At 57.1% G+C, this 25,276-nt stretch overlaps 11 protein-coding genes across 11 annotated transcripts; 2 read left to right on the top strand and 9 right to left on the bottom strand.

Annotated features, from left to right (window-relative positions):
• Positions 1–105: 105 nt before the first annotated feature.
• J7T54_004985 (40S ribosomal protein S6-B-like protein) lies at positions 106–1,525 on the bottom strand (the record flags this gene model as incomplete). Its single annotated transcript, XM_051506029.1, has 5 exons — positions 106–201; positions 258–425; positions 789–1,151; positions 1,241–1,327; positions 1,520–1,525. 5 exons carry the CDS (start codon positions 1,523–1,525, stop codon positions 106–108), a joined length of 720 nt encoding a protein of 239 aa, XP_051362675.1.
• Positions 1,526–1,912: 387 nt separating this feature from the next.
• J7T54_004986 (chromosome transmission fidelity protein 8) lies at positions 1,913–2,356 on the top strand (the record flags this gene model as incomplete). Its single annotated transcript, XM_051506030.1, has 1 exon — positions 1,913–2,356. The coding sequence occupies one exon, from the start codon at positions 1,913–1,915 to the stop codon at positions 2,354–2,356; it is 444 nt and encodes a 147-aa protein (XP_051362676.1).
• A 60-nt stretch (positions 2,357–2,416) lies between these two features.
• On the bottom strand, positions 2,417–3,937 carry J7T54_004987 (Diphthamide biosynthesis protein 1; the record flags this gene model as incomplete). Its single annotated transcript, XM_051506031.1, has 2 exons — positions 2,417–3,567; positions 3,679–3,937. The coding sequence occupies 2 exons, from the start codon at positions 3,935–3,937 to the stop codon at positions 2,417–2,419; spliced, it is 1,410 nt and encodes a 469-aa protein (XP_051362677.1).
• A 356-nt stretch (positions 3,938–4,293) lies between these two features.
• J7T54_004988 (Aldose 1-epimerase-like protein) lies at positions 4,294–5,520 on the bottom strand (the record flags this gene model as incomplete). Its single annotated transcript, XM_051506032.1, has 1 exon — positions 4,294–5,520. The coding sequence occupies one exon, from the start codon at positions 5,518–5,520 to the stop codon at positions 4,294–4,296; it is 1,227 nt and encodes a 408-aa protein (XP_051362678.1).
• Positions 5,521–7,086: 1,566 nt separating this feature from the next.
• On the bottom strand, positions 7,087–8,947 carry J7T54_004989 (V-type ATPase; the record flags this gene model as incomplete). Its single annotated transcript, XM_051506034.1, has 7 exons — positions 7,087–7,894; positions 7,942–8,267; positions 8,328–8,489; positions 8,543–8,578; positions 8,636–8,655; positions 8,718–8,802; positions 8,858–8,947. The coding sequence occupies 7 exons, from the start codon at positions 8,945–8,947 to the stop codon at positions 7,087–7,089; spliced, it is 1,527 nt and encodes a 508-aa protein (XP_051362679.1).
• Positions 8,948–9,536: 589 nt separating this feature from the next.
• On the bottom strand, positions 9,537–10,655 carry J7T54_004990 (uncharacterized protein; the record flags this gene model as incomplete). Its single annotated transcript, XM_051506035.1, has 2 exons — positions 9,537–10,388; positions 10,458–10,655. The coding sequence occupies 2 exons, from the start codon at positions 10,653–10,655 to the stop codon at positions 9,537–9,539; spliced, it is 1,050 nt and encodes a 349-aa protein (XP_051362680.1).
• Positions 10,656–11,150: 495 nt separating this feature from the next.
• Positions 11,151–12,902, bottom strand: J7T54_004991 (uncharacterized protein; the record flags this gene model as incomplete). Its single annotated transcript, XM_051506036.1, has 7 exons — positions 11,151–11,376; positions 11,430–11,853; positions 11,906–12,436; positions 12,505–12,580; positions 12,638–12,664; positions 12,734–12,774; positions 12,878–12,902. The coding sequence occupies 7 exons, from the start codon at positions 12,900–12,902 to the stop codon at positions 11,151–11,153; spliced, it is 1,350 nt and encodes a 449-aa protein (XP_051362681.1).
• Positions 12,903–13,566: 664 nt separating this feature from the next.
• J7T54_004992 (uncharacterized protein) lies at positions 13,567–14,315 on the top strand (the record flags this gene model as incomplete). Its single annotated transcript, XM_051506037.1, has 2 exons — positions 13,567–13,848; positions 13,905–14,315. The coding sequence occupies 2 exons, from the start codon at positions 13,567–13,569 to the stop codon at positions 14,313–14,315; spliced, it is 693 nt and encodes a 230-aa protein (XP_051362682.1).
• A 291-nt stretch (positions 14,316–14,606) lies between these two features.
• Positions 14,607–15,985, bottom strand: J7T54_004993 (uncharacterized protein; the record flags this gene model as incomplete). Its single annotated transcript, XM_051506038.1, has 3 exons — positions 14,607–15,140; positions 15,195–15,569; positions 15,635–15,985. The coding sequence occupies 3 exons, from the start codon at positions 15,983–15,985 to the stop codon at positions 14,607–14,609; spliced, it is 1,260 nt and encodes a 419-aa protein (XP_051362683.1).
• A 1,095-nt stretch (positions 15,986–17,080) lies between these two features.
• J7T54_004994 (RNA polymerase Rpb1 repeat domain-containing protein) lies at positions 17,081–18,367 on the bottom strand (the record flags this gene model as incomplete). The annotated part of the gene is made up of 1 exon (XM_051506039.1): positions 17,081–18,367. The coding sequence occupies one exon, from the start codon at positions 18,365–18,367 to the stop codon at positions 17,081–17,083; it is 1,287 nt and encodes a 428-aa protein (XP_051362684.1).
• Positions 18,368–21,608: 3,241 nt separating this feature from the next.
• Positions 21,609–24,539, bottom strand: J7T54_004995 (uncharacterized protein; the record flags this gene model as incomplete). Its single annotated transcript, XM_051506040.1, has 4 exons — positions 21,609–21,723; positions 21,784–23,985; positions 24,039–24,435; positions 24,491–24,539. 4 exons carry the CDS (start codon positions 24,537–24,539, stop codon positions 21,609–21,611), a joined length of 2,763 nt encoding a protein of 920 aa, XP_051362685.1.
• Between the last annotated feature and the right edge of the window lie 737 nt (positions 24,540–25,276).

Below are 25,276 nucleotides of genomic sequence, written 5' to 3' on the forward strand. Positions count from 1 at the left end.
GGGTATGGAAACTAATGCCGAAAAAATAAGTCTTTTCATGTGGCCTCTTTTTTACCCATTTGCTGTCTTCAAATACTCATTATAACGCCGGACCAGCCCTGCCGTTTACTTGCGCATGGAGGAAGCACGACGCTTGCGGGCGTCGGCCTTGTTGGCCTTGGCCTCAGCGACACGCTTGGCAAGGATCTGAGCGTACTCGTTCTGCGGAGGGTTGGATTAGCACATTGAAATTCGAAAAGTGGAGGAGGAAGACGTACGGCCTCGTCCTTGACCTTCTCGGCTTGGCGGCGCTTGAGTGCAGCGCGGTGACGCTTGTGCTGGAGGCGCTGGGGGGTGACCAGGCGCTGGATCTTGGGAGCCTTGGTGTAGGGGGTCTTGCCCTCGCCCTTGGGCTGGACTTCACGGCGGATGACGTACTTGCGAACCTAGAGGGATGAAAGTTAGCATCTTGCAAAGATTGTGTATGGCTGGAATTGGTTTTGCCGGGGAGAGAAAGGGCCGAGGGAGGACAAAAAGGAACCCCGTTCTCCATGCATGCTCACTCCCATCGTCGATCGATGTGCAGCCGGGACAGCGGTTCCGCGTGTATGTTGAAACAGACGTGTACCAGCTCGAGCCCGTTCGATGTTCGTCCGATGGGGAGTGTGGAAGCATGTATTGCCATGGGGGACCGGTTTATCCTCTTCTCTCGTCCGCAATCTCTCCCCTTCTCTCACACTCTACCCGGTCTGCCAGCGCAGACGCGGGTAGGCGATGATCGAGTATGGCAGGACGGTGGGCAGACATACATCGTCATCCTTGGTGAGGCCGAAGAACCTGCGGATCTTGGTCGCACGCTTGGGGCCGAGGCGCTTGGGGTGCACGACGTCGGTGAGGCCGGGGATGTCCTCGTCGCCCTTCTTGACGATGGACAGGGCGAGGACGGACATGTCCATGCCGACGATGCAGCCGTGGACGGACTTGCGCTTGCGCTCACCGGCGCGGCGGGGACGGTAGCACGAGTGGCCATCGGAAAGGAGGAGCTTGACACGGCCGGGGACCATGACACCCTGCTTCATGGGGAAACCCTGCTTGTCGTTGCCGCCGGTGATGCGGAAGATGTAGCCCTTGAACTCGTCGCCGACGGAGTCACCGGGGACCTCGGCACCCATCTGTCGAAAAGAAAGGTTAGCCCTGTCTCTGTGCATATGAAGTCGAGCAGTCGATCTTGCGTCTTGCTCGGCGAGGCAGTGGTACATACGCGCTTCTCCATGAAGACGTTGAGCTTGCGCTCGTCCTCGATCTCGAAGAGCTTCTGGCTGCCATTGGCAGGGTAAGAGACGTTCAACTACAAAATGCGTTAGCATGGTCGTTCACTCCCACGGCTCGTGTACTGGGGTCGAATCATCTCCAGCCAGCGCCAGCAGCAGTTGAGCAGAGCTCCTGTGCGGGCATTCGCAATCTCCATCTCGGAAAAAGAAGAGGAGTTGCTCGTACTGCTGGGCGGCCGTCGACTTGTGTCGTAGAGGATCGTCCGTACCTTCATATTGCCGGTGGTGGTGGTGCAAGTGGCTGGACCTGGCGGGTTAGTTGTCGAAGTTGTCGAAGAGGGCGGTTGAATTGCAAAGTTGGAAAATTTGGTGGAATTGGGGTGGGAGAAAGTGTGTGCCGCTAGGGCTGGTCAGTGCTGCGGCCAATCAGCGCTCGCTAAAGTCAGACAGTGTCAAAAGGTGGGGAGGGTTTGCTTGTGGCTGGTACACATAGCCCCCGGTATGGCATGTCAAGCCACACTTTGAGATTATGCGCCACAATCTTGCTCAGTCGCGTCTCGTCTTCCACAGAAGCGCGTAGCTTACTCACATTCCAATGTGTGAAAGTGTAACACACAGGAGTAGATCTGAACTGAACATCATTGATCATGTCGACTGTAACAATGCACCCGCCAGACACCAAGGCGTCGACAGCTTCACCACTTCCTACTCTCCTCAAGACACCCGGTGGTCTGGCCCTCCTTGATCTCCAAGGGACAATCAACCACCCAAAGCAGCCCAATGGCGAACCCTTGATCGGCGACTTCAGCTTTGGCCGTCTCGAGTTCCCAGAGTATGATCCCGACTCTGTCATCGGCGGCACAGCCTGGATGAAACGTGTCTTTCTCTACGTGGGCGAGTACCAGCGACTCAACGGCGAGGTGAAGAAGCTGGTCAAACCCTTTGCGATTGTGGGCAAGAAGCAGCAGCAGCAGCAGCAGCAAGAAGCAGCCAGAGGAGAAGGGGAAGGGAAAGAGGATGAGTTGGAGATCATTGACATTGTCAAGTACAAATTGCTCTTCTCAGGACGACCTGAGCCGGTCGGCACCGAGCATGCGCCAGTTTGAGAAAGGGCAATGTTGTGTCATTGATTGCCTACTTGCGGACGTACATTCCGATACGGATCCTCATTCTGGACCGACCGATATCGCCTTGGTCCTCCCTAACCCTTCCCTCCCATAGTAATCCATGGGATACGGACCATCGCCCCAGCCCTCTCGCTCCTCCAAGGCAACCAGCGCCTCGTACGGCGTCAGCAGCGGCCGAGGAAACGCGTACCCCCAGTCGATACTCAACCGTGGACACGCCACCTGCACCCAGCACTCGACGTCGCTCATGAGGGCCAGCTTGCCCGGGAAGATCTCGCTGAGGAGGAGGTTGATGAACGGTATCCCGCGCTCGCGCAGCCTCTTCTCGACAAGCGTCAGCGTGTGCGGGTTGCCCTGGCGCCCGAGGGAGCCCAGGATGAGACCCCACTTCTGGGCCTTGCGGGCGGTGGCGATGGCGGTCCGCCGGAGCGTGTACATCTCGTCGTGCTCGTACGTCTCGCGGGTGAGCTTCCGCGAGTACGGGTCGTATCGGTAGGCGGGTATGGAGGGGTTGTGGATCATGATGCTCTCGAGGTGGAAGCGGCCGTCGCCGAGGTAGAGGATCAGGTCAATCTTGTCGTCGGTGTGGAGCTTGGGCGACGTGCAGCCCAGGATCTCGCCCTTGCTGAGGGGTGCGATCTGGGGGACGAGGACCTGGAAGCCGGCGCGCTCGAGGCTGCTCCGGACGCCGTGGATAGTCGCGTTGAACTGAATCGTCCCGACGACCGCAATCGTCTTGCCCGAGGCAAAGTTCCGTTCCAGTGATGCGAGGAGGTGTGAGGTGTCGATGCTAATGTCCACAAACACGTACAGCGTCTTAATCTTGGTGACGTCGACAGGGATGAGGCAGCTGTGGGCGTAGTGCACCAGCAGGTCGCAGCCGAGGGCCCTGGCGGTGTAGTCGTCGATGCAGCAGGCGCCGTAGGTGACGTCTCCCATGATCAACGTCTCGATGCCCGGGCAGAACTGCGTGAGGATGTCGGAGATGGTGGTGGCGAAGAGCAGGAGACCCTCGGGCATCTGGAGGGCCACCTTGGTAGCCCCCGACGTCCGGATGCGATGGATCGTCTTGGGGATCTCAAAGGAGTAGTTGGCGGGGAGGATGGCCACGGCAGCCTTGAGATTCGGGTCCTCTGTGATCTCCTTGGGCACCTGGTTTAACAAACGAGGGGCACGCCGGGATTTGGCAGCTGTACACATGTATTTTGTCAGTCTTGTGAGGTCTCGCGTCGCTCATTCATTCATTCATTCATTCAAGGGGTGCCTGAGAAGGGGTGCCTGAGAAGGGAACTTGAACTCACGCCCAACGGCTCCAGCTTCACCACCCGCGCCGCCATCCTTCGCCTTGGAGGAAGCCTCGGCCGCCGTTCTCCGCCCGACAAAGCGCTTCTTTGGTTGCCTGACGACGTTCTCTGCTGACTTTGGCGGCTGCTGGGTCCCGCTCACTGAAGGTACTGATGGTTCTGCGGGTGGTTGAGACTCCGAGGCTTCTTCGTGGCGCTGCGCCTCTTCGATGTCGGCGGCGATGCCCAGATCGGTCTGCGCGCGATCTTCCTCCATTTTTATGTTTATGCCAAGCAATAGATCCAGGAATCGGTATCCAGGCTCGTGTGGTTGTCAAGATGATGGAGATGGTGGTCTTTGTCAGGCGGATGTGGGATGGTGGGGCAGTATTTTGCTGGCGACAATTTTTTGGTTTCCATTTCTCCAAGTCCGAACGATCACTCATCATGTCCTCCATAACGGCATAAGCATACAAGATATCATCGGCGTGGGCTGTTCATCTTTGCACATTCATCACTGATGAATATGGAAGATCAATATAGCTGTCATTGCCTCATCATTGCCTCGAAAAACGACACTCCTAGCCGAGTGGACTAATAGCTACTACCTATGTATGGTGTCCACCAACGCATCTACTCGTCCGCCTCGTCCACGGTAAAGTGGTACCTCGCCCGCAGGACATACGGGTCGTCGCCGGGCCCAAAGATCTGCTTCTTCTCCCTGAACCAGGCCGGGTTGTTGATGCCGTCAATGTAGTCCTGGACCTCCATGACGACGCAGCCGTACTGGGGGATGGTGCGGGGGAAGTCCTCCTCGTCGTCGATGCCCTGCGACTGCTTGAGCGCGAGCGTGCCGTCCTGGCCGTTGCACGAGTAGATCTGGAAGGCGTCCTGGTCCGAGTAGACCTCGATGCCAATGCCGGACCAGTTGGAGTGCAGGACGGCCACGGGCGAGTGCGTGCGCCAGTCGTAGTTGCCGAGCTGCTGGCGGTTGACCGTGTAGCAGTTGTCGTAGCCCTTGCAGCCGTAGCCACAGTTGCCCTCGAGCTCGTCGCCGTCAAAGGAGGCGCCGAGCTGCTTGGACTTGGACCAGAAGTCATTGGCGCTGCCCTTCTCGTTGGCGAGGATCGCGCCGGTCGGGATGAGGATGTTGTCGACGGCAACGCGCTGGCCGCTGTAGGGCAGTTGCAGGGTGTGGTTGAGCGCGAGGCTCGTCTCGTTGTTGGCGAAGCCGTCGAGGTTCCAGTACGCGTGGCTGCTGAGCATGATGGGGGTCTTCTTGGTTGTGGCCAGGGCGACCATGCTAATGTCCCAGTCGCTGCCGTTGACGGTGTAGGTCACGTAGGAGATGACCTCGCCGGGGAAGCCCTCCTTGCCGCTAGGGTCGACGATCTTGAAGGTGACGCTGCTGTCGGTGTGGGCCTCGACGGTGAAGTTGCGCCAGCCCCAGCCGTCCTTGCCACCGTGGAGGGTGTCGAGGCCATCGGGGTGCTCCTCGGTGGGGTTGTCGTTGAGAGAGGCCTGGTACTTCTCGCCGTCAATCTCAAAGGTGCCGTTCTTGATGCGGTTGGCATATCGTCCGGGGACGGAGCCGTAGTTGGGGTGCTGCTCGTCGAGCGTGTAGTAGGTGGCATTGTCCCAGCCGGCGACGATGTCGCGGGTGACGCCGTACTTGTCCTTGATGTGCAGGTCCGAGATGGAGGCGCCGTAGGGGACAAAGCCAATCTTCATGACCTCGCTTTGGATCCAGTACTTGCCGTCCTCATCGGGCGGGAAGCCAGTGTCGTTGCGAGCAGCGGCACCGAGGCTGGGGAGGGCCAGGGCCGCAACCAGGCCGGCGACCTGTGTCTTGAGCTGCATAACGGGATGCCTGGACAGTCTTGTTTGACGATTACCAAGGTGAAGATGGTCAATGGCACGGTAGGTCAGCAGGAGCAACCGGAGGAGGTCTGTCAGCCGGGGGCGTCATGCGGTATAAGTACTGGCATGGCTAAACGACGCGCGCAAGTGATCAGCAAGGAACCGCCATCACTCCCAACGTCGTATCCGTGCGCGCCCGTAGAGTCACTAGAGTAGCCGGCTGCTTCGCGGTGCTTCGCAGAAAAGGCCACCATCGTGTGGGCGTGAGACTGGGACCTGACCTGGATCCTGGGGTCGGGGACTCCAGTCGTGTTCGGCACCTGCCAAAGGGAAATGCGCCGCTCCAATGCGCCTTCCGAGCTAATCACAGAGTCATCGTGAACGGCATGGGTCAGGATCGTTTGTTTAACCGGTCGAAACCGCCCCAATGACAAGTGGTGAAGCTCGGAGTCTCGCCCCATTAGAGCTCAGAATGCGTCGGTCTGGTCGTTTCTTCCCCGCGTGGAGAACGGTCCAGAGACAGGGTTGGACGTTGGATTGCAGAATGCTGGCATTGCTGGGGGGCCTCCGGAGGCGGAAAGAAAAGGATGCTGTGGAGGAGAATTATCATTGAGTGGTTGTTGGTCGCCAACTTCTGCCGCCATGATGTCAGCCACCGGCAAATGCATTCATTCATCCGTCTCAGTTCCTGTGATGTGCTCCCCAACAGCCTACATGTATCTGTCCTGTGTCGTGGCATGCCCAACGTGCCCAGTCTCTCAGGGACGAAGAGTCGCTCGTGAATCCGACTCGCAACCCCGAATTCACACCACCTATGATCTGGCATGGAGGAACTCGTGGTCATAATAACAGCTAGCTCTGCCGATCAGTTTGTCTCCCAGCACGGCTGAGGCGACGACATGGTCCTCCACATCCAATCCCGATGACAAGATTGGTGCGCATCCGCGTCCATTCTCCTCACGGACATACGTTCGTTCCGGCACCACAGAATCCATGCGTCGTCGCACGGCAAATACCTAACCCCAGTCTACAGCCGTGCGGGGTCCCCGGCCCGCTCTCTGTGTACACGCAAAGCAGGTTGCGGAGAGGCATTGTGAAATTGTGGTAAACAGGCGAGGTAAACAACCCTTCTACCCCCGTCAATGAAGCCATTGCGGTGCCGCTATCCGAAGTCGGACTGTGTTGCCCCGACGCCGTGATGCCCTGCGCCGCGGCAGCTTCTCTTTAGCATTTAAACTGATGAGTTACGGCAGCATGGTCGACCATGTTGGGCTCGGTCTTTGATGAACAGCCCATTTCCCTGGTTCTAGTTAGCGAGCGGAATCGGCCCTTAGAGTCGAACATGGATTTGACCGTGGCTGATGCGTGCGCTCGACCAAAGTACAGTTTCAACAATGTGGATAATAGTACCAGTATAGGCATCGTGCTAGCAGACAATCGGCTTTCTTTGTGCTTCGGTATACACAACATGGCTCCCTTGGGTAGAGTGTCTGACACTCTCCCCATCCACCTGCGACTTCCTTTCCTTCAGCCTCGTCCTGTTCCCGAACCTCGACCTCTTCCGTTCTACGCGTCGATCAAGTTCTCCTCGGTCTGCTGGTTGTTGGCCGCGTCGGCATCCGCCTTTTGCTTGCCCTTGGACTTGGCGTCCTTCTGCGCACGCTGGTAGTACTCGTTGAGCACCTTGGCGGGAATACGGTTCAGCAAATCCTTGGGGAAAATGCGGAGCAGGCTCCACGCCAAGTCCAGCGACTCGAAGATCGTTCGCGACTCGTAGGGGCCCTGCGAGATGAACTGGCGCTCAAACTTGTCCAGGAACTCCAGGGACAGCTTGTCTTCGGGCGACAAGGCCTCCTCACCGACGACGGCCTTCATGGCGGACGCGTCACGACCAATGGCGTACTTGGCGTACAGCTGATTCGACACATCACCGTGGTCTTTGCGTGTCATGCCCTCGCCAATGGCAGACTTCATCAGACGCGAGAGCGAAGGGAGCACGTTGATGGGCGGATAGATACCACGGTTGTGCATCGGCTGGTCGACGAAGATCTGACCCTCGGTAATGTATCCCGTCAAATCAGGGATGGGATGGGTGATATCGTTGTTCGGCATAGTCAAGATGGGGATCTGGGTGATGGAACCGTTGCGGCCCGTCACACGACCAGCGCGCTCGTAGATGGTCGACAAATCCGTGTACATGTAACCCGGGAAACCACGACGTCCAGGCACTTCCTCGCGGGCGGCTGACACCTCACGCAGGGCATCGCAGTACGCCGACAGATCAGTGAGGATGACAAGGACGTGCTTCTCAAGCTGGTAAGCGTAGTATTCGGCAGTCGTGAGGGCGAGACGGGGAGTGATGATACGCTCGATGCTGCTCGCTGTTAGCCTCTGTCTAATGGGCGGAACCGTGATACCTACGTAGGATCGTTCGCAAGGTTGAGGAAGAGGGTAGTGCGCTCCAGCGAGCCATTCTCCTCGAAATCACGCGTGAAGAAACGGGCTGTTTCCAAGTTGACACCCATGGCACCAAAGACAATAGAAAAGTTGTCCTCGTGCCCGTCGTGGGTACCCTTGTTGGTAATGCCCTGCTTCTGGACCAGACTGGCCTGTCGGCAGATCTGGGCGGCGATTTCGTTGTGAGGCAAACCGGCAGCGGAGAAAATGGGGATCTTCTGTCCACGGGCGATCGAGTTCATCGTATCGATGGCAGAGATACCAGTCGAGATCATCTCCTCGGGATATTCCTACGCCTGTGAGCATGTACACCCTTGTCTGCCTGCCTGGGGAGCAGTGGCTCGACGTACACGAGAGAAGGGGTTGATGGGACTTCCGTTGATGTCGAGGTAGTCCTCGGCCAGGACGCGGGGGCCCTTGTCTATGGCGCGACCGGAACCGTCAAAGATACGGCCAAGCATGTCCTCGGACACACCGAGCTTCAAGCTCTCGCCGGTGAACTCGACCCTAGTCTGTCATATCTCAGCATGTAATTGGTATCTTTGCCAGTACAGCAGTGTCCTACCTTTTTGACATCGATGCCAGAGGTCCCCTCGAAAACCTGGGCAGTATATCGTCAGCGAATTGGAATTGGGCTCGATGGCCATTTCAAAAGTACCTGGACAACGGCTCGGTCACCTATGCGCAGAATAGTCAGCCAAATGTCCTAGCGAGAGAGTCGCAATCAGTGGGATTCTTACCGCGGGCCTCGAGGACCTGTCCAGAGCGCTCCGTGCCATCAGGCAAGGTGAGCGTCACAATCTCGTTGAACTTGGGGTATTTGACCTGTGCCGCCATCAACATGTGCCCATCTTTCACCCAGACGCCGGGAAGCCCATACATTGTCGAGGATGACCAGAGGACCGTTGATACCACCGACGGTGTTGTAACGAATCCTCGGTACGACCGAGTATGACGACGAGTCCCCCATGGCGGGCAGCGAAGATCGAGTGGAAAGGGAGTGGCGGCGGATGATGGTCTAGAGCCCTGCGACTGAGGTGCTTCCTGTTCAGCGCTGTGTCGAGGCGGCGTAATCTAAATCGGCCTCGAAGTCGGGGGACGGGACGTGGAGATAAGTCGGACGGGATGAGGTTGGGTCAAACAACGACGTACGTCCGGCCGTTGGTGGATTGAAGGAGGTCGACTGGAGCTCCAGTCGTCGTTGCTGAGAGAGTGGGGCGAGCTGCTGCGGTCGACGCACGGGGTGGAGCTGGGCGCCGATAGGTAACTGGGAAGGCACGACCTGTGACATCACATGACCCTCGTGGAAGTGCATCCATGATATGGACTCGTCTTCGAGCTGGTGGTTTCTTCATGTTCTCTGGAAATAATGGTCATGAAAGCAAGATCAAGAGGTCCGTCTGTCTCACACAAGCGAGGTTAAGCTGGGGCCGCTTGAGCACGCCAAGACCAGCGGAACGAACAACGCAGACCGCGGACATGGGAGCTCACTTGTCATGGCCCCCACCTACAGAAATGAAGTTGATCTGTTTATTGTAAATTCACCTAGTAGGACAAAACTACAGCTTAGCCTTTGAAGTGGCCGCGTCCCTGGCCCTGGCCCCCAGGACCGCCTTGCCGACAGTGCTGTCGTTGGGCCTGCCCAACTCGCCCGAGATCCACGCTCCAATATCAGCCACAGCATCCAGATCAACACCCGTGTCCATGCCCAGCGTCTCCATAAAGTACACCATGTTCTCCGTGGCGACGTTGCCCGTCGCGCCAGGGCTGTACGGGCACCCGCCTAGACCACCGACGCTGCTGTCAAAGATCCGGACGCCGTGCTCGAGCGACACGGCCGTGTTGACCAGCGCCTGGCCGTAGGTGTCGTGGAAGTGCATGGCAATGTCCTCCGTCCGGAGGCCCGCCGCGGAGAGGCTCCTGAGCAGGGCGCTGGTGCGTGGCGCCGTGCCCATGCCCGTCGTGTCGCCCAGCGAGATCTCGTCCGCGCCCGACTCGAGCAGATCCGTCGCGATCTCGGCGACGCGGTGGGGGTCCACGTCGTAGCCCTCAAACGGACATCCGAGCACAACGGAAATATAGGCCCTGACACGCATGCCCATCCCCTTGGCATCCTGGATCACCTCCTTGAAGCGCTCCAGGGAGGTCTTGATGTCACAGTTGAGGTTCTTCTGGGAGAAGCTCTCCGTGGCCGCCGCAAAGACAGCCATCTCAACCGCGGGCTTGTTGATGTGTTCGTGGATATTGGCAGGGCTATTCTGCGTAGAGTAGGCGTCGGGGTTCTTCGCCAACAGCGCGGCCGCATTCTGCAGACCCTTGGTGTTGGGCGCCAGGAAAGAATACGACACAGGCACAGGGGACTGGATCTTCTTCTGTAGTATATGCTCCAGTATCTCGCTCGAGTTGGCCATCTGCATCGCGAGGCGTCAGTCATCAATTGTCTCCTACCCATCTACCGCTCGATAGCCTGTCGCACTGACCTGTGGCACCCACTTCGGCGCGACAAAGGACCCGGCCTCAATGGTCGACAAGCCCGTCTTGGCTAGTCGCTCGATCAGGTCGATCTTAGTGGCCAGCGGTATGACCTTTTTCTCGTTCTGTAGTCCATCGCGAGGTCCAACCTCGACAAGCTTCACAAAGTTGCTTGAAGTGCCGCCGGTCGCAAAGCCACGCTGCATGCGCAACGATGCTCGCGCGGGCTGTCGACACGCTCGACAAATCGATGTTCGGAGGAGAGTCATATTGACGTGGTCGTGTTTGCAGACTCGCGACAGGAACGAGAGCGTTGCCTCAATTGTTAGTTGGTGAGGAGGCCCTGGGGGTGGCTCGAGCCTGGGTCGAGCTCTTGTCCAATGCCGGTCTGTCGCCTACCGTCGGCTTTCGCAATGCACAGCTACTACCGTACCGGATGCAGCCAGAACAGCACCAGATCCTGACGAATTAAAAATGCATGATATGTACGCAGTCTTCTTTCCCTCACGACATTCCTGGTCGACATGTTGCGTCTAGAATTTTATTATAACGAAATTAAAGGCGCCCTCGGCTATAATTTTGTAAAGAAGATACACTACCTGTCTGTATGTGTGGGGGGGGTGACAGACTATAGTAGAATTGGTACTCTAACCGCAGAGTCAAAGGCTTGCAAAATCATCTCGCCGACAATCTCTAAAAGTCTAGTACTCGGCCTCAAGCTCCTCCTCGCCCATCGAGTCAGCGGCGACCTCCTCGTAGTCGCGCTCCAGGGCAGCGAGATCCTCACGGGCCTCGGAGAACTCGCCTTCCTCCATACCCTCACCAACGTACCAGTGCACAAAGGCGCGCTTGGAGTGCATGAGGTCGAATTTGGCAGACAGGGAGGACCAGGCCTCGGCGATGGCAGTGGTATTGGACAGCATGCAGCTAGAGCGACCATTAGTCTTTTGGCCAGTTGGAAAATTTAAAGGTGGACTTACACGGCACGCTTGACCTTGGCGAGATCGCCGTTGGGCACGTTCTCGGGAGCCTGGTAGCAGATACCAAGCTTGAAACCAGTGGGGCACCAGTCGACGAACTGAATAGTGCGCTTGGTCTTGAGGGTGGCAACCGCACCGTGGGCTTCCTTGGGGACAACGTCGCCGCGGTACAGCAGGCAAGTGGCCATATACTTGCCCAAGCGGGGATCACACTTGACCATCTGGTTGTTGGGCTCGAAGCAGGCCATGGTCATCTCCTGGACAGAGTTGGCCTCGTGGGCGGCCTTGGCCGCGGAGACGACAGGCGCGTAGGCAACCAGAGGGAAATGAATGCGGGGGTAAGGGACCAAGTTGGTCTGGAACTCGTTCAAGTCGACGTTGAGGGAGCCGTCAAAGCGGAGCGAGGCGGTGATGGACGACACGACTAAAAAAGATTAGCATCACTCCAAAGGTCCCGGGCGCGGGGGATTCCTTACCCTGAGCGATCAAGCGGTTCAAGTTCTCATAGTTGGGGCGCTCGAGGCCAAGGTTGCGGCGGCAGATGTCGTAGATGGCCTCGTTGTCGACCATGAAAGAGCAGTCAGAGTGCTCCAGAGTGGTGTGGGTTGTGAGGATGGAGTTGTAAGGCTCGACGACCGAGGTGGCGGTCTGGGGAGCAGGGTAGACGCAGAACTCGAGCTTGCTCTTCTTGCCGTAGTCGACGGACAGGCGCTCCATGAGCAGGGCACCGAAACCAGAACCAGTTCCACCACCGAACGAGTGGAAGACGAGGAAGCCCTGCAGACCCACGCAGTTGTCGGCAACACGGCGAATCTTGTCGAGGACACCCTCAATGAGTTCCTTGCCGACGGTGTAGTGACCGCGGGCGTAGTTGTTTGATGCGTCCTCCTTGCCGGTGATCATCAACTCGGGGTGGAACAGGTTGCGGTAGGTGCCAGTGCGGACCTCGTCGACGACATTGGGCTCGAGATCGCAGTAGATGGTGCGTGGGACATACTTGCCCTGACCTGCGTTCCATGTCAGTGTGAGTGCGGCGAGACAACGCAGCTCGCTGTCTGTCGTCGTCGAGACGTACCAGTCTCAGAGAAGAAAGTGCTGAAGCCCTGGTCGGGGTCCTCAGCCTTGCGCTCATCGGTGAGGTAACCATCAGGCTATTGTGTGGTCAGTTGGTGGTCTTGTGATGGCGTGTCGTCGGAGCATCGCTTTACCTGAATACCGTGCTCGAGGCAGTAGAGCTATCAGAATGTCAGATCAGGGTACAGTGCGGACAGCTCGCGCCAAAGGGGTTTGGAAGAAAAACATACCTCCCAGCAGGAGTTGGCGATCTGGCAACCAGCCTGGCCGACTATAGCATGATGTCAGCATATTTCAGTTCCGGCCAGCGGCCGCTGGTAGCAGCGGTGTGCGAACGACGCGTTCTCCCACGAGCCTGGGTGCCCACTACTCACCGTTGATGCTGATAACCTCACGCATGGTGCAAGTTTTGACGGAGACCTTTTATGATTCGAAGACGAACTGGGCAGCAACGAAAGCAGGCCGATAGACAGAGGGTGGAGAGTCGTATATGAGCGGCGAGGATGGAGTGCAAGAAGAAAGGAAGAGGTTCGGGTTCGTCGACGTTGGGTAGATGAAAATAGGTGGGGGAAATTTGGCCTGGACAGGGGTTCGCCGGCGGGTGGCTCTGGTGTTTGCCGGGCCAGCGCGCGGATTTGTTGATTTCCACGACCGACGTGTCTCGATGGGGTAAGCGCGTCTGCACTGGCAGCTGTTCAAATCAGCTTCACCGCTGGTGGGCGGTAGATGACAATCTTATCGTATCACAACCTCAAATGTGCGTGGCAGTATGGAGGCCGCCTCCAGGTCTCTTCTGGCCCCTGGGTGAAGCCTCTGGTCACAGTTGTATTTGATACACGGCCGCCGTATCGCGAAGGATTTATTACTAGGATTGAGCTGTCAAATAATTAGGCTGCCTGGGGTCGGTGATATCGGGGGGGCACCCATGTGCACTACTCGCACCGCCACATGTTCTCGCCAGCCACATTTGTTCTCCAGTCTTACCTTACACACAGTCCAACTATCTCAGGACTCAGGCTCCAGTCATTCAAGACGCTGCAATGTGATTCCATCAACAACAACAATGTGGATTGGCCTGCTTCTTCTGTGCCTTGCGGCGCCCCTTGTCATTGCCAATGTGGAAAAGGCTATCTTCCTGGGTCCCCCGTCGATCAATGTCCCGCTGCAACAGCCCACCCTGTCAAGCCTCAACCTGGACACCCTGACACCAAAGAACTCCATGATTCGCACACAGCTCCCGAGAAGTTTCCAAAGAGGAAAGTCACCGGGCCAGACAAAATGGCTCATACTTGACGGGTTGACAGAGGGTCAAAGATATGAGCTCCGTGTCTGCTGGTCAGCCATGGTAAGCAGTGCCACCATTGGAGCCTCCTCCAGGGCGCATGCTCACAGTCTATTAAGGAACCAACCGCCTTTGATATTGAGACTTTTGATGTCGAACATGTCTTCGAGACGCCAGAACTCATACAATCCCTCTCAGACTTTGCATACTCCCGGGTCGGGACGGCAGCTGATCCTGCTGATGTGACCACGAATGAGACGGAAAAGACTTCCTCTGTTCTGTTTGTGCGCATCATCACAGCGGCAGACTACTACTCAGATTATACCGAACTCATGGAGAACCCACCGCCTGTGCTGGTTGACCTCATTCTCGACCCGTTCCTCTTCAACGTCTTGCCACGCTCACTGCTTCCGACTGGAGGCTATATAGTCTGCGTCGCTATCGCTGCGTGGTTTGTTGCCAGCTACATCACCTCAAAGGTAAAGTCCTTCGCGGAGGGCTCGAGCACAATGGAGAAGAAGAAGCAGTAATCGGAATTTTCCTTTGGTCATCATATACTGCATATAAGCTAATACCGTCATTCCCTCGGTCTACCTTAACGTTCGCAACAAAACAAAGAACAGCAGTTCAGCCGACCCTGGACAAATCATTATTCATGCATCTTTCGTAGAGTTCTTTCTACTCCTGCAACAAAGGAAATAGGCCTGGTTGTGATATCCAGGCATGTGACACGTGCAGGGAAATCATCGTTCGCCAACGTCCAAATGGAAAACCGACACCGTAGGCTCTATACTTCTCTCCCTCGGTGCCGCGCCAACATCTCAGTACGGGTAGCCACCACCATGCGACTGCTGTTGTGGCTGGCCAAAGTGCTGGCCGTGCGGTTGACCATAGGATGGCTGACTGCCATACGGCTGTTGCTGCCCGGGATAACCGCCATAGCCAGCCGGGGGTGCACCGGCTGGTGGGTTGTATTGTGGCGCATGTCCTCCTCCTTGTTGCGGGGCCCCATAGCTTGGCTGCTGTCCGTATGCGTGTGACCCTGGCGGAGGAGGCTGGGAGCTGTTGTGATCGTAGCCTCCGAACTGCTGCTGGCCTGGGGGAGGGCCCTGGGGCGCCTGGTAATTTTGATGGTGAGAAGGGCCTGTCGACGATGGCTGAGAGTACGTCTGGTGGGTGTTGAGGGATTGCTGGTGCTGATGCTGACCCGGCGCAGGCGAACCGTACCCTTGCGCTGATGAACCTGGAGGAGGGCCGCCTGACGAGCCAGGAGGCTGATATGTCGGTGCTTGACCGGAGTACCCACCATTGCTGCCTCCATTTGGCCCCGAGTTCGAGTAGCCATAGCCCTGGGCCTGTCACACTTCTGTCAGTAATCGATACTTTGCGAGGCCACTGAGTCCACCTACACCACCACTACTATCATGTCCTGGCTTGTTACTGCCAAAGAGGTTCGTGACGCCCCCCATGACAGCGCCAGCCAACCCTCCACCGGGCGAGTGCGAGGACTGTCCCGCCGTCGATCCGCCGTGGTAATTCTGACCGTGCCCTGACTGGCTCGACGGCTTGTTCGAAGAGGACAGGAAACTAGAGGCAAGCTGCCCGACCAGCTTGCCGGCCGAGTTCTTACCAGAGCCGCCATGCCCGCCGCTGCTGTGGCCGTGCGATCCTCCGCCCCCTCCCAGGAACTGGCTAGCCAGGCCGCTCAGTGGACTTGAGGAGGAGTTGTGACCGCCGCCGCTCTGACCGTGCTTACCGCCCAGGAGCGCATTCATAGCCATGCTCTACACCACGCGACCAGTGTTAGCCGCGCTCTCGCTGAAGCGCGCCGTGGCCAAGGGAAACTTACCCCGAGTCCCCTGTCTCCGCTGGGTCCATCGCCCCCCCTCATACCGTCCGGCAATATCGGCTCCATCGTGCCATCGGCGTGGCGCATCGTCTGCGATCCGTCCGGGTGCGTGATGAGCTGGGGAGGCGGTGGTCCGCCCGGTGTGCCGTAAGGGTGATCTGGCACGGGGACAGGCGTGTTGCCCGTCTGCGCAGCCTCGGTAGGAATCTCCCATTGCGACACGCCCGTCGCGAGTTGGACGTAGTAGTATTTCTTGCTGGCGCCATCCCACTGCGCGATCCAGCCTGCGGGGAGCGGTGGCGGGGCAAACGTGGGACCGTCGGCGTTGGGGGGTGAGGCTGGACCTGCCATGGTGGGAAGGGGTGTCCTCGAGGGACTGGGTTGGGCGTCGAAGAAGGATCGAGGATGTGTTGTAGAGAAGAGGACGCTGCGTATTTGGGGGAGAAAAAGAAAGGGAGTGAATGCAGACCCGGAAGTGGGAGAAGGTTGGAACGACGGATGGGGTGCCGGGCTGATGTAGGTCAGTGGGCTGGTCCCTGGAGGGTCCTGGTCCTTCCTGGGTGCCCGCGCCACAGCGGGCTGAAAGTCAACAGACTGGAAATGAAAGCCTGTCGGGCGGCGAGTAGTTTGAATTTGGATTGATTCGGCGTGTGAGATAGGGCTCACGTCGCTGAACTCTAAAGATCAGCGAAATTCAACCACTGTGGCCGCCCATCAGTCTTGCCGGATGGGGATGGCCTCATCCACGTAGTGTCTAAGCCACATCTTCACCATCGCGTGGCTTGGCTTTATATCCGTAAGGAAGTTCAGATCAGCTGGCAACCATGTCGTGCGGCAAGGCATTCTTTTTTGTAAGTTTAAAAACCATGAATCTCTCATGCGCCGCGCGGAAAAGACACTATTTAATTCAATTGACACAAAGTGTGAGTTAAACGCCATCCAAAGGCGAGGGGACGGCACAGTGCCCACAGTCTTGGCACTGTACATGCATGTCACGCACCATGCATCTTCATTTTCATACATCACTGACAGGGCTTGTTTTGACCTGAACATTACCACGGCAATTTCACGCATGTAGCACAGGCAAAGGTATGTCTTCCTCGTCTTCATTGTATTTTCGTCCTGTCAGAGGACCTGCTATTTGCAGACTACGACTTGAATCCGTAGTCCCCCTAGCCACCGTCCCCTCCTCCAAATACCGAGAGTAAACCAAACAAGCGACCCTGGCACGCGGCCCGTCGCGAAAAGCAAAGGAAGCGAGAGACTATGTCCAATCCTTTCCCACGCATTCGGTGAGAAAAGAAAAAAAGTATGTACTGGAATCGAAACCCGGAGCAGAAGTCGTCGACCCAGTCGTTGTGACTTTGCACTTCCATCTTGTTCCATCAACCAGCAGCCACCAGGAGCTGCGTCAAGCGAGCGAATCTGGGAATAGGAGAAACCTCCTTACACCCGCGCCTGCCTTGCAGCAATGCGAGAGGCACGGAGCACCTTGCCGTAGTTTGGGGCGGGCGACCTGGCGCGAGCAATGATGAGAGAGTCAGACCTACCGACCTTGCACACGGTACCAGCATAAGGCGCCATGCGGTCGGACCAGATGCCCGAAGCACAGCGCTGGTACGAAGTGCCCTCGTCGATGCAGTTCCACTCACCCTCCCTGTCGCATGCAGAGCCGATGTCCATGAGGCCTTCATCAGACTGGCCGTCGTCTTTGTCGCCGGCATCATCGTTGGTGGGCGCGGGGGGATCGGCCGTGCGGACGCTGGTGGCGAGCGTAGTGGGCTTGTCGCTGGCAGGAACGGTAATGAAGACACCGCCAGGGCTGCTTGTTGGTGAGTTGATGTTCTTGCTTGCGGAAGACGAAGGAGGCAGTGAGGGCATGGTCGGAGAGACCGAAGGTGAGGAAGAGGGAGGGGTGGGGGATACTGACATTGTCTTAGTAGGCTTGGGCTCTGCGGTCGTGGGCTGCTCAGGCTCCTGGGGGGCCTCGGGCTCGGGCTGGGGCTCAGGCTCAGGAGCAGGGGCTTTGGCGCCTTCCGCGCAGGTACCAGTGGGAGGAGCAGTCTGGTCCTGCGGCGTCTTGCGAGTGACATCGGGGCCGGGGTTGGGGAACTCGAGGTCCTTGGTCTCAGTAGTACCGCAGCCGTTGCCCACGTTGGCCACGAACATCGCAGGACGGGAGGCGAAGGCATCCCCAGCGGCGCGAGCATCGACGTCGGCGCGCTTCTTGCCTCCGCCAATGGTCACGACAGCGCAATTCATGTACATCTCGCGGTTACCAATCTTGTTGAACCAGGACCAGCCGAACAGGGCTTCACCAGCAGGGGTATCGTTGGGGACGGTGAAGTCGTAGTTGGTGTCGCCGGCGGAGATGGGGCAGTTGCCAATGTACGAGTGGATGACGGTCCAGGTCTTGCCGCTGTCGTAGGAGAGGGAGGCCTGGCACGAGCCGCCGTCGTGGGGGGTGCCGCCGGTGATGGTGAAGGTGTAGGTCTGGCCAGGCTGGTAGTTGACGACAGACTGGCCCTGGGGGGTGCCCATCAGACTGTGGTAGCCCTTGCAGGGGAAGTTGGACCCACCCGCGTCGAGAGGGCTGGTCATGGAGTAGTCGACGTCGGTGGTGAAATCGTTGAACTTGGATCGAAAGGGTGGAGGGTTCTTCATCTCCATGTGAGCTGAGGCCAGGCCAGCCAGGCCAAAGAGGGCGCCGAGGATGCCAGCGTTCATCTTCATGATTGCGGTTTGGTTGCGAGTGCGTTGCGTGTTTGTGAAGGGTAGGTAAGGGGTGCTTGATTTGTTGCTTGAGTGTGGGTGAAGGAGTGGTATCGTTTGGAGACCGCAAAGACAGTCTATGATATTTATTTGCAAGGTGCTCTTGGGTGTGCGATGTGGGCTGCGTCAGATATGGTGTTTCCCAGTGAACGCGCAGGTTCAGATGAAGTGAGGGTCACGTTCGGGTGAGCGGTCACGCGTGGTGGGTTGTTCAGTGAATCGTGTTTTCGAAAGAGAGGCTGCTGGTGGTGAACACTGTCAAAGTATCGACGTCAGATGTTGCTGTTCTGAAAGGAAGGTGTTCTGAAAGGAGGGTACAAGTACGTCTCAAAGGTAGATCAAGCACCAGGCTCTGGGGAGACAAGAAGAAGCAGATGGGGGACTGCACTGGGACAGCAGACGCGGCGTCACGACGGGTTTAAGTACAAGCTGGGTGTCTGCCGTCGATGGGCCAGTCACCGGGGAAAAAGGTGTAAGAGTTGTTTGGTGCGACATTGCATCTCACCCTACTATGGATACTCACGAATCCTTCCTTGGTCTCGGATGTCCATACTTCCTAGAGTCTAGATGCATCATACCCACCGACTCACTCATTGCACGCGCTTATGGCCGGTTCCTGGCACCCGACGACACGCCAGTCCATGGGATGTGGGAGCTCTCACCAGACTAAGTGGCTACAGGAGGTTGCTACACGATACATACCAGGGTATGGCTAGGAACCACTCGTGCATCCACCCCGAGGCCCCCTGGCCATCAGAAGATATGTTACGTTGTAAGTTACTTGCCTCTTGCGGACTGCCCTGTCTCTGCCTACTACCTTGCATTCGTAGTCGCGCCAGACGCGTGAGAGAAGTTTCACGGCATGGCGGCTGCCATTGGTGCGCAGCAGCCGCTGGGCGAGCAGCAGCGTAATGGAGCCATGTGCTGAATGTCTCAAGTGTCGTGGCGTCTGGTTGAATCTAGCACGGCTGAACCTACCAGGTAATTATCCGCCCGCGCCCGGTTACCGGTTGTCATCCGCTGTTCCTGAATATCTGTTTTAATTCACCAACGAATCGGGTCCCAGAGCATGCGCCCAGACATTCAGGTACGTTGCTTCGGGGGGGAGGGGAGAGGGGAGCTTTTGCAGCGGCCCCATTGTTCGATGCGCCGCTGTCTGGTCTAGCCGCCACCCCTGAGCCAATCAACCACCTGCGCGCCTAGACTCTCGAAACAACGTCGACTCTGGACTTCATGTTCATCCTGGAAACAAAGACCCCCGTTGTGTGTCTCCTTTGCTTGGTATGTCAGATTTCATTGTCTCAGGACTCTAGTCACCGGCGGACAAAACAATGCGCCTACACAAAGCGATTTGGCAACAGGGTAGGTTGTGTTGACAGGGACCGCTGTAATGAACATTGAAGCTGGTGCGTGCATTACTTTTGCCGCATACGTACTTGGGTATATATATCGGTGATCCTCACGGCATAATTGTATCAGCTTCAGTCACATGCATCGATGGAACAGTGCTAACCAAGACCGGAGCTGAGAGTTACCCGAGAAAACCATGGAGACTGCATACCCTGCATCACCTGCCCTATTCCGACAGGCGTCATATCGACCCTGGCAGCAGCGAATGCTTGCGTGATGATCGCCCCATCAGCCATTCGAGCGCGAGCGTTCAACTGTTGGCAAACGAATATACGACTCGGGTGAACAGTCGACGCTATTACAGCAGTCGTCATCCATCTCGCTTCATGACATGTGTTAATGCGACGCCCGATGAGAGGGCTGATGTGCCCTCATGATCATGCCACGTGCCAGCAGGTAGAGCAAACACGCGTGGCCGACTTCCGTTTCTAAAATTTCTTTGATCGACACGATCAATGTGAAGAGCGTGATCTACATGACTTATCACAGATTTAACACCATAGGAGAAGTACTTAGTGGTTTGTGCACCCTTGCCGAACCCCTATCCTGCCGATCCCCCGGCACCAAACCCTGCGCAACAGTCGTTTCAACTTTCGACTCTCGAGGAACAAGTGAACCTTGCCTAGATACCTTGACGTAATCCGGTATTCAAGTTCAGGACTGCGTCGCAAGTGTAATTTTTTCTTAGTCATGGGGCGTCAATGCAGGTCCCGCGCTTGTGTGGACTTTGCTCATCCCTGGGCGGCAAGCTGCATGGTTTTCTGAGGACACACGACTGTCTCAAGGCTGTTTCAACGATTCTGATCTACAGATCCTCAAGTCTCAACGGTATAGCTGGTACCACGATAATTTTGCTGTTTATGGTCTGAAGATACGACTGCTGCCAGTCTGTGACCTATTGGTACCTCCGCTGACTTCGACCTTGCTGGAGGAGTTGCATGCAGCAATGCCGAGCTGATCATCCACTTGGCACTCCGAGCCTCTAATCTTGACCCAGCATCCCTGATCGCTGCCATCCGTGGGTTCTGCGTCGCATATACAGCAAGCTATTACCCACGTTAGGCCATTCCAAGGCCAGATGTCGTCGACTTGCCTAATCAAGCCGGCGTAGTCCCCGGCTCGATCCAGCTGGCCCAACGTAACGTAACCTCCTGTCTCCGTCGACCTTAAACATCGAATGAATTCATACCGCGACACCGTAGGACTCCTCCTCCTTCTGCTTTGCTCTCCTCTCACGCGGGCCACACTACTGGTGATGCTGCAGACGCGCACAAGCCTAGCACGCCGTCCGTAGCTAGCTTTGGCCACACAGACGATGCGCGCCAAGTCACGACTGCCGTCAGATGAAATGAAGCCGGCGCGCCTCGAGTTCAGATCCATGCAGTGCGGCTCAGGTCGAAATACGTAGCACTGGGCCCCAACTAACCACAAAAATGTCAGCTAGGCTTCATCTGACGGGAAGGCGGCCTTGGGTACCTTGATTCATAACAATTCCCTTGCTTGTAGATGTACACCACCAAACGATGATAGCTACCGATGCTCCGTATCGCCATATACATCAATGCCCGACATCACTAGGATGGCTTATCCAGTACCGCATCTTTCTGTGGGTAGAGCCCCGACCGCCACAGATCCACGCAAATTTTGAACATTCAAGGCCAAGACTCGTGCCGTCCCCTCCACACTTGACCTTGTCTCATCTGAGCCTTTCCCTGCTCGCGCTTGGCTCGATGGCGTCTGTGCCTTGCTAGGTTCGCCGGCAGGCGGCTGTCCCTGCGTGCTAGGATTCCGACTAAAGCTGTGGCTCCCTCTCCGCTGCTGATGGCCCGCTTGTGAATGATGCTGATGGGGGCTGGTCCCAAAATACTGGGACCCTCCTGCGCCGCTGTAGCTTCGAGGATGCGACACTGCGTTGCAGTCAGCCAGTCTGTTCGGCAAGGAAGTAGCCATGCAGACAATGGGTTTACTGACTTGGACCAGCAGGCTGTTGTGGCTGCTGCTGCTGATGGTGGCCAGGACCAAACGAGGGCTGGCTGTACTGCACGCTTGGGCTCATTCCGTACATCGGCTGCCCTTGCTGCGAACCTTGGTGGGCCATCATCGGGGCGACGGGGCGCCCTGGGCTAGGGTACCCAGTCGCGCCTGGTCCTTGCTGTGGAGGTCCACCGTGAGGCATGAATTGGGGGTTGCCTCCAGGATACATCATCTGTGGGTTCCCGACCATGCCCTGAGCGCCAGGCATGAAGTGTGGTTGCATCATCATCGGGCCCCCCATTTGGCCATGCTGGGGCATGTACTGGTTCGAGAAGTTGCGGTACTGATTCATCTGGGGAGTCCCGGGCCCCATGTAGGCCGACTGACTGGACGGAATCTGCGCTGGAGAGTTCATGGCCGGGTAGGCCATGGATGCCGGAGGCATGCGAGGCGAAGCGAAGGACTGGGCCGAGTTCGAGTGGACCATTCTATGATCATCATGCCCAAACTGCTGATAAGGCCCCGGGCCGTGTTGGGGCCCATGCATTTGCATGTGAGGGAGGTGAGGTGACTGGCGCGGCCCCATATTGTGGCTGCCCTGTTGCAGATGGAACGGGAGTTGATGCTGGTGCGGTAGGTGGGGCGCAACGTGTGAGGGATTGGGTGTGGCCATGCTCGATCCTCCAAACGGCTGGCGTTCAAACAATTCTTTGACTGTCAAGTGCATGGTCGACTCGGGGCTCTCGTCGTCCTGAAATTGCCTCCACGTCGGGGGCGTGTCGTAGGAAGGACGCAGACCACCATTGTCATCCCACTTCCGGCCTGGTGGAGGCTCAATAGCCTTGATGGTCGACAAGATGTTACACTTCTGGCAGCTGACGTTCTTCGTCTTTCGGCGGATGGGAGGCGGGCCCATGCCCAAAGGCGTACCCGTGGAACCTGGTGTGCCCATGGGTTGCGCGGACCCGTTTGTGCTATCCGATGCTGGGTTCGTAGCAGGTCGTGGGCTGGATGCGGTGCTCTGGCCTGGGTTGAATGTAGGGGCAAAGGCATTGGGCCGGAATTCGCTGCTGTTGGGATTGAGCTTGGCTCCCATGTGTGATGGCACGCCGCTCAACCGACGGTTGACATTGGGGTCGCTGCCACCAGCGGGCCCAGTGGGCGGCATCCTGCCATCCTGAAGGGGCGCTGTCCCAGGAGGCATGCCAAATTTGCCCGGATTCTGTGAGTCGGCGTTGCGAAGTCTCTGAGCAAGGCTGCCTGGTTGAGGCTGCTGGGCGCCCATCTGCTGCGGACGATTGTTACGATACTGAGAGTACTGTTGCTGCTGGAATGACTGGCGAGGACCAGCATGACGGTTGGCACTATTGCCCTGAGAGCCCATCTGGGTGGCATGTGGACCCTTGGGCGGGCGAGAGTCTGCGCCGGTTCGTGGGACATCCTGCTCGCCAGCTTTCGCAGGGCCTTCTTTGCCAGTCACGGTTTTTGGCTTGGAAGAGACATCTTTGCTCTTGGTTCGTGCGACCTCCTCAGCGTTCTTGATGGCCTTAGCTTGGATTTCAATCTGTTTTGTAGGGTCCTTGGCAATGATAGAGACCAGGTCGGTTGGGACAGGGGTTGATAGCTTGAAGGTGCTGGCGAATTTCTTCAGCTCCGTCAACTTCACTTCCTTGTCCGCCTTGGCTTTGCTGCTCCGAACTTGCTTGGCTGTCTCGCGTTGCTGATTGGCAAAATTCTTGAAATGATGAAGAACGTCGCGCTCCACGGTTGACGTCGCGCTGGCCACGCCCTCCTGCGCTTGGGGAGACAAGGTGCGGCCGTTGACTGACGAAGTGGGTCCTTGGGCAGGCATAGAAAGTTTTTCCGTCTTTGTGCCATCAGTCGATCTGCTGGTCCCAATAGTAGCAGGAATACTCTCCGGCCCGGGGGTGCCGGCGCTTGCCGGTGTTGCGTTGGGCCCCGGTGAAGTGCCATTCGTGGCCGCTGGCGACGCGCGTGCCTTACTCTCCTCGGGTGTTGGAGTTGGCTGCTTCTTAGCTGGAGCTTTGATCTGAGAGGAGATGATCGCAGGGTCCACAGGAGCACCTTTCACGGTCGATTGCGATGTTGGCGCTCTCTTCGCAGGAGCAACATATCTGTTCTCACGCCCTGCACCAAGTGGAGGAAAGTCTTGCTGCCGGCGAACACCACTGTACCTGGATGCTGTTAGCTGAGGTGTGAAAGCACTACCGTTGTTGAGGGCACGTACTTGTCCTCCTCGTTCTCGCCTGCATCATCTTTCCCACTGGCCGTGAAGTCCATCTGTCGTTCTTCAGCGACATGTGTGGTGGTTGCTTCACTGCGTTCGATTTCCCGAGCCTTCCTATCGGCAGCTGACATCCGCTCATTGTACCGGGGGTCGTTTGTGTTGATCGATGTAGTGTAGTAGTTCTCGTTGTAATCGGACTTCAATCCGAAGAGTTTCTCATTCTCGGCAAATTGATCCCACGCGCCGCCGCTGCTACCACCAGCACCACTGCCTGATGACCTCTCGAGACTGCCATCGACAGCGTCGTTGGCATCGGGCACCCATGGTTGTAATACCCTCTCTTGGCCAAACCGGTTGTTCGAGATGGCTGAATCCGTTCGAAATCCTCCACGATTTCCTGCAAGAAAGTTTAGAAACGCAGGCCGTAGCTGACAGAGTGCAAGACCACTCACCATTTTGGCCACGGCCACCTGCCGAGCCCTCCTTCTTTCCACCAGGCATAATCCGGCGAAATTTGCGATTATGGCTATGTGTGTACAGTGAAAGCTCGATTTCGATGGGTCATGCGGAGGAGTCCGGCCAAGCTAAATAGTGGCTTCGACCGTAGAGAAGAAAAGGGTGTGTCTTTACCGGGTCAAGTATGAAGCGCTCACGCTAGACGTTCACAAATAATTAGCAAGCAGTCCTCTCCGGAACGCAAATAGAATCTGAGACAACGGCCGCATAGGAAGGGTTGGGGGGAAGGTCCGCAAAGATCAATTTGACCGAGCGAGTTGGATTCGGAGCTTCTCGCGAGAGAGAAGATCCGTCTCCCCACCGTCAATTACTTTAGGTGGTGCGTAGGCTCTACTGGAGAGAGCAGGCTAGTCGAGAGCCTTGCAGTGATAGGGACGGGGACTCTGGTGGGACAAACCTGGTGTCGGAACGGCTGTCGTTCTGTGTTACTCTAAGGCGCCACCAACTCGGTCTTGATTCGACGGTCACAGACGTAGTCGTACTTGTGGAAACATTAACAGCTGGTCCTATATCTAGTGGTATTAGCGTGAGTTTGTGTCCTAATTCTCGACGACAGAGAGTGCAGCCGACGCCAATCGAAGCATATGCGAATCAGCCGGCACCTGAGCCGGGTCTCGTGGGAAGCTGAAGCTGGAGTCCAAAAACCGGCCTCGCCATACCGCACACCTCGGAAAGCGAGCTTACCTCGTTGGAAAGATAATCAAGGGTCGAAAAGCGAGAGA

This window comes from Emericellopsis cladophorae (assembly GCF_022114955.1).
Source record: "Emericellopsis cladophorae strain MUM 19.33 chromosome Unknown NODE_18_length_329999_cov_121_726099, whole genome shotgun sequence".
NCBI classification, from domain to species: Eukaryota; Fungi; Ascomycota; class Sordariomycetes; order Hypocreales; family Bionectriaceae; genus Emericellopsis; species Emericellopsis cladophorae.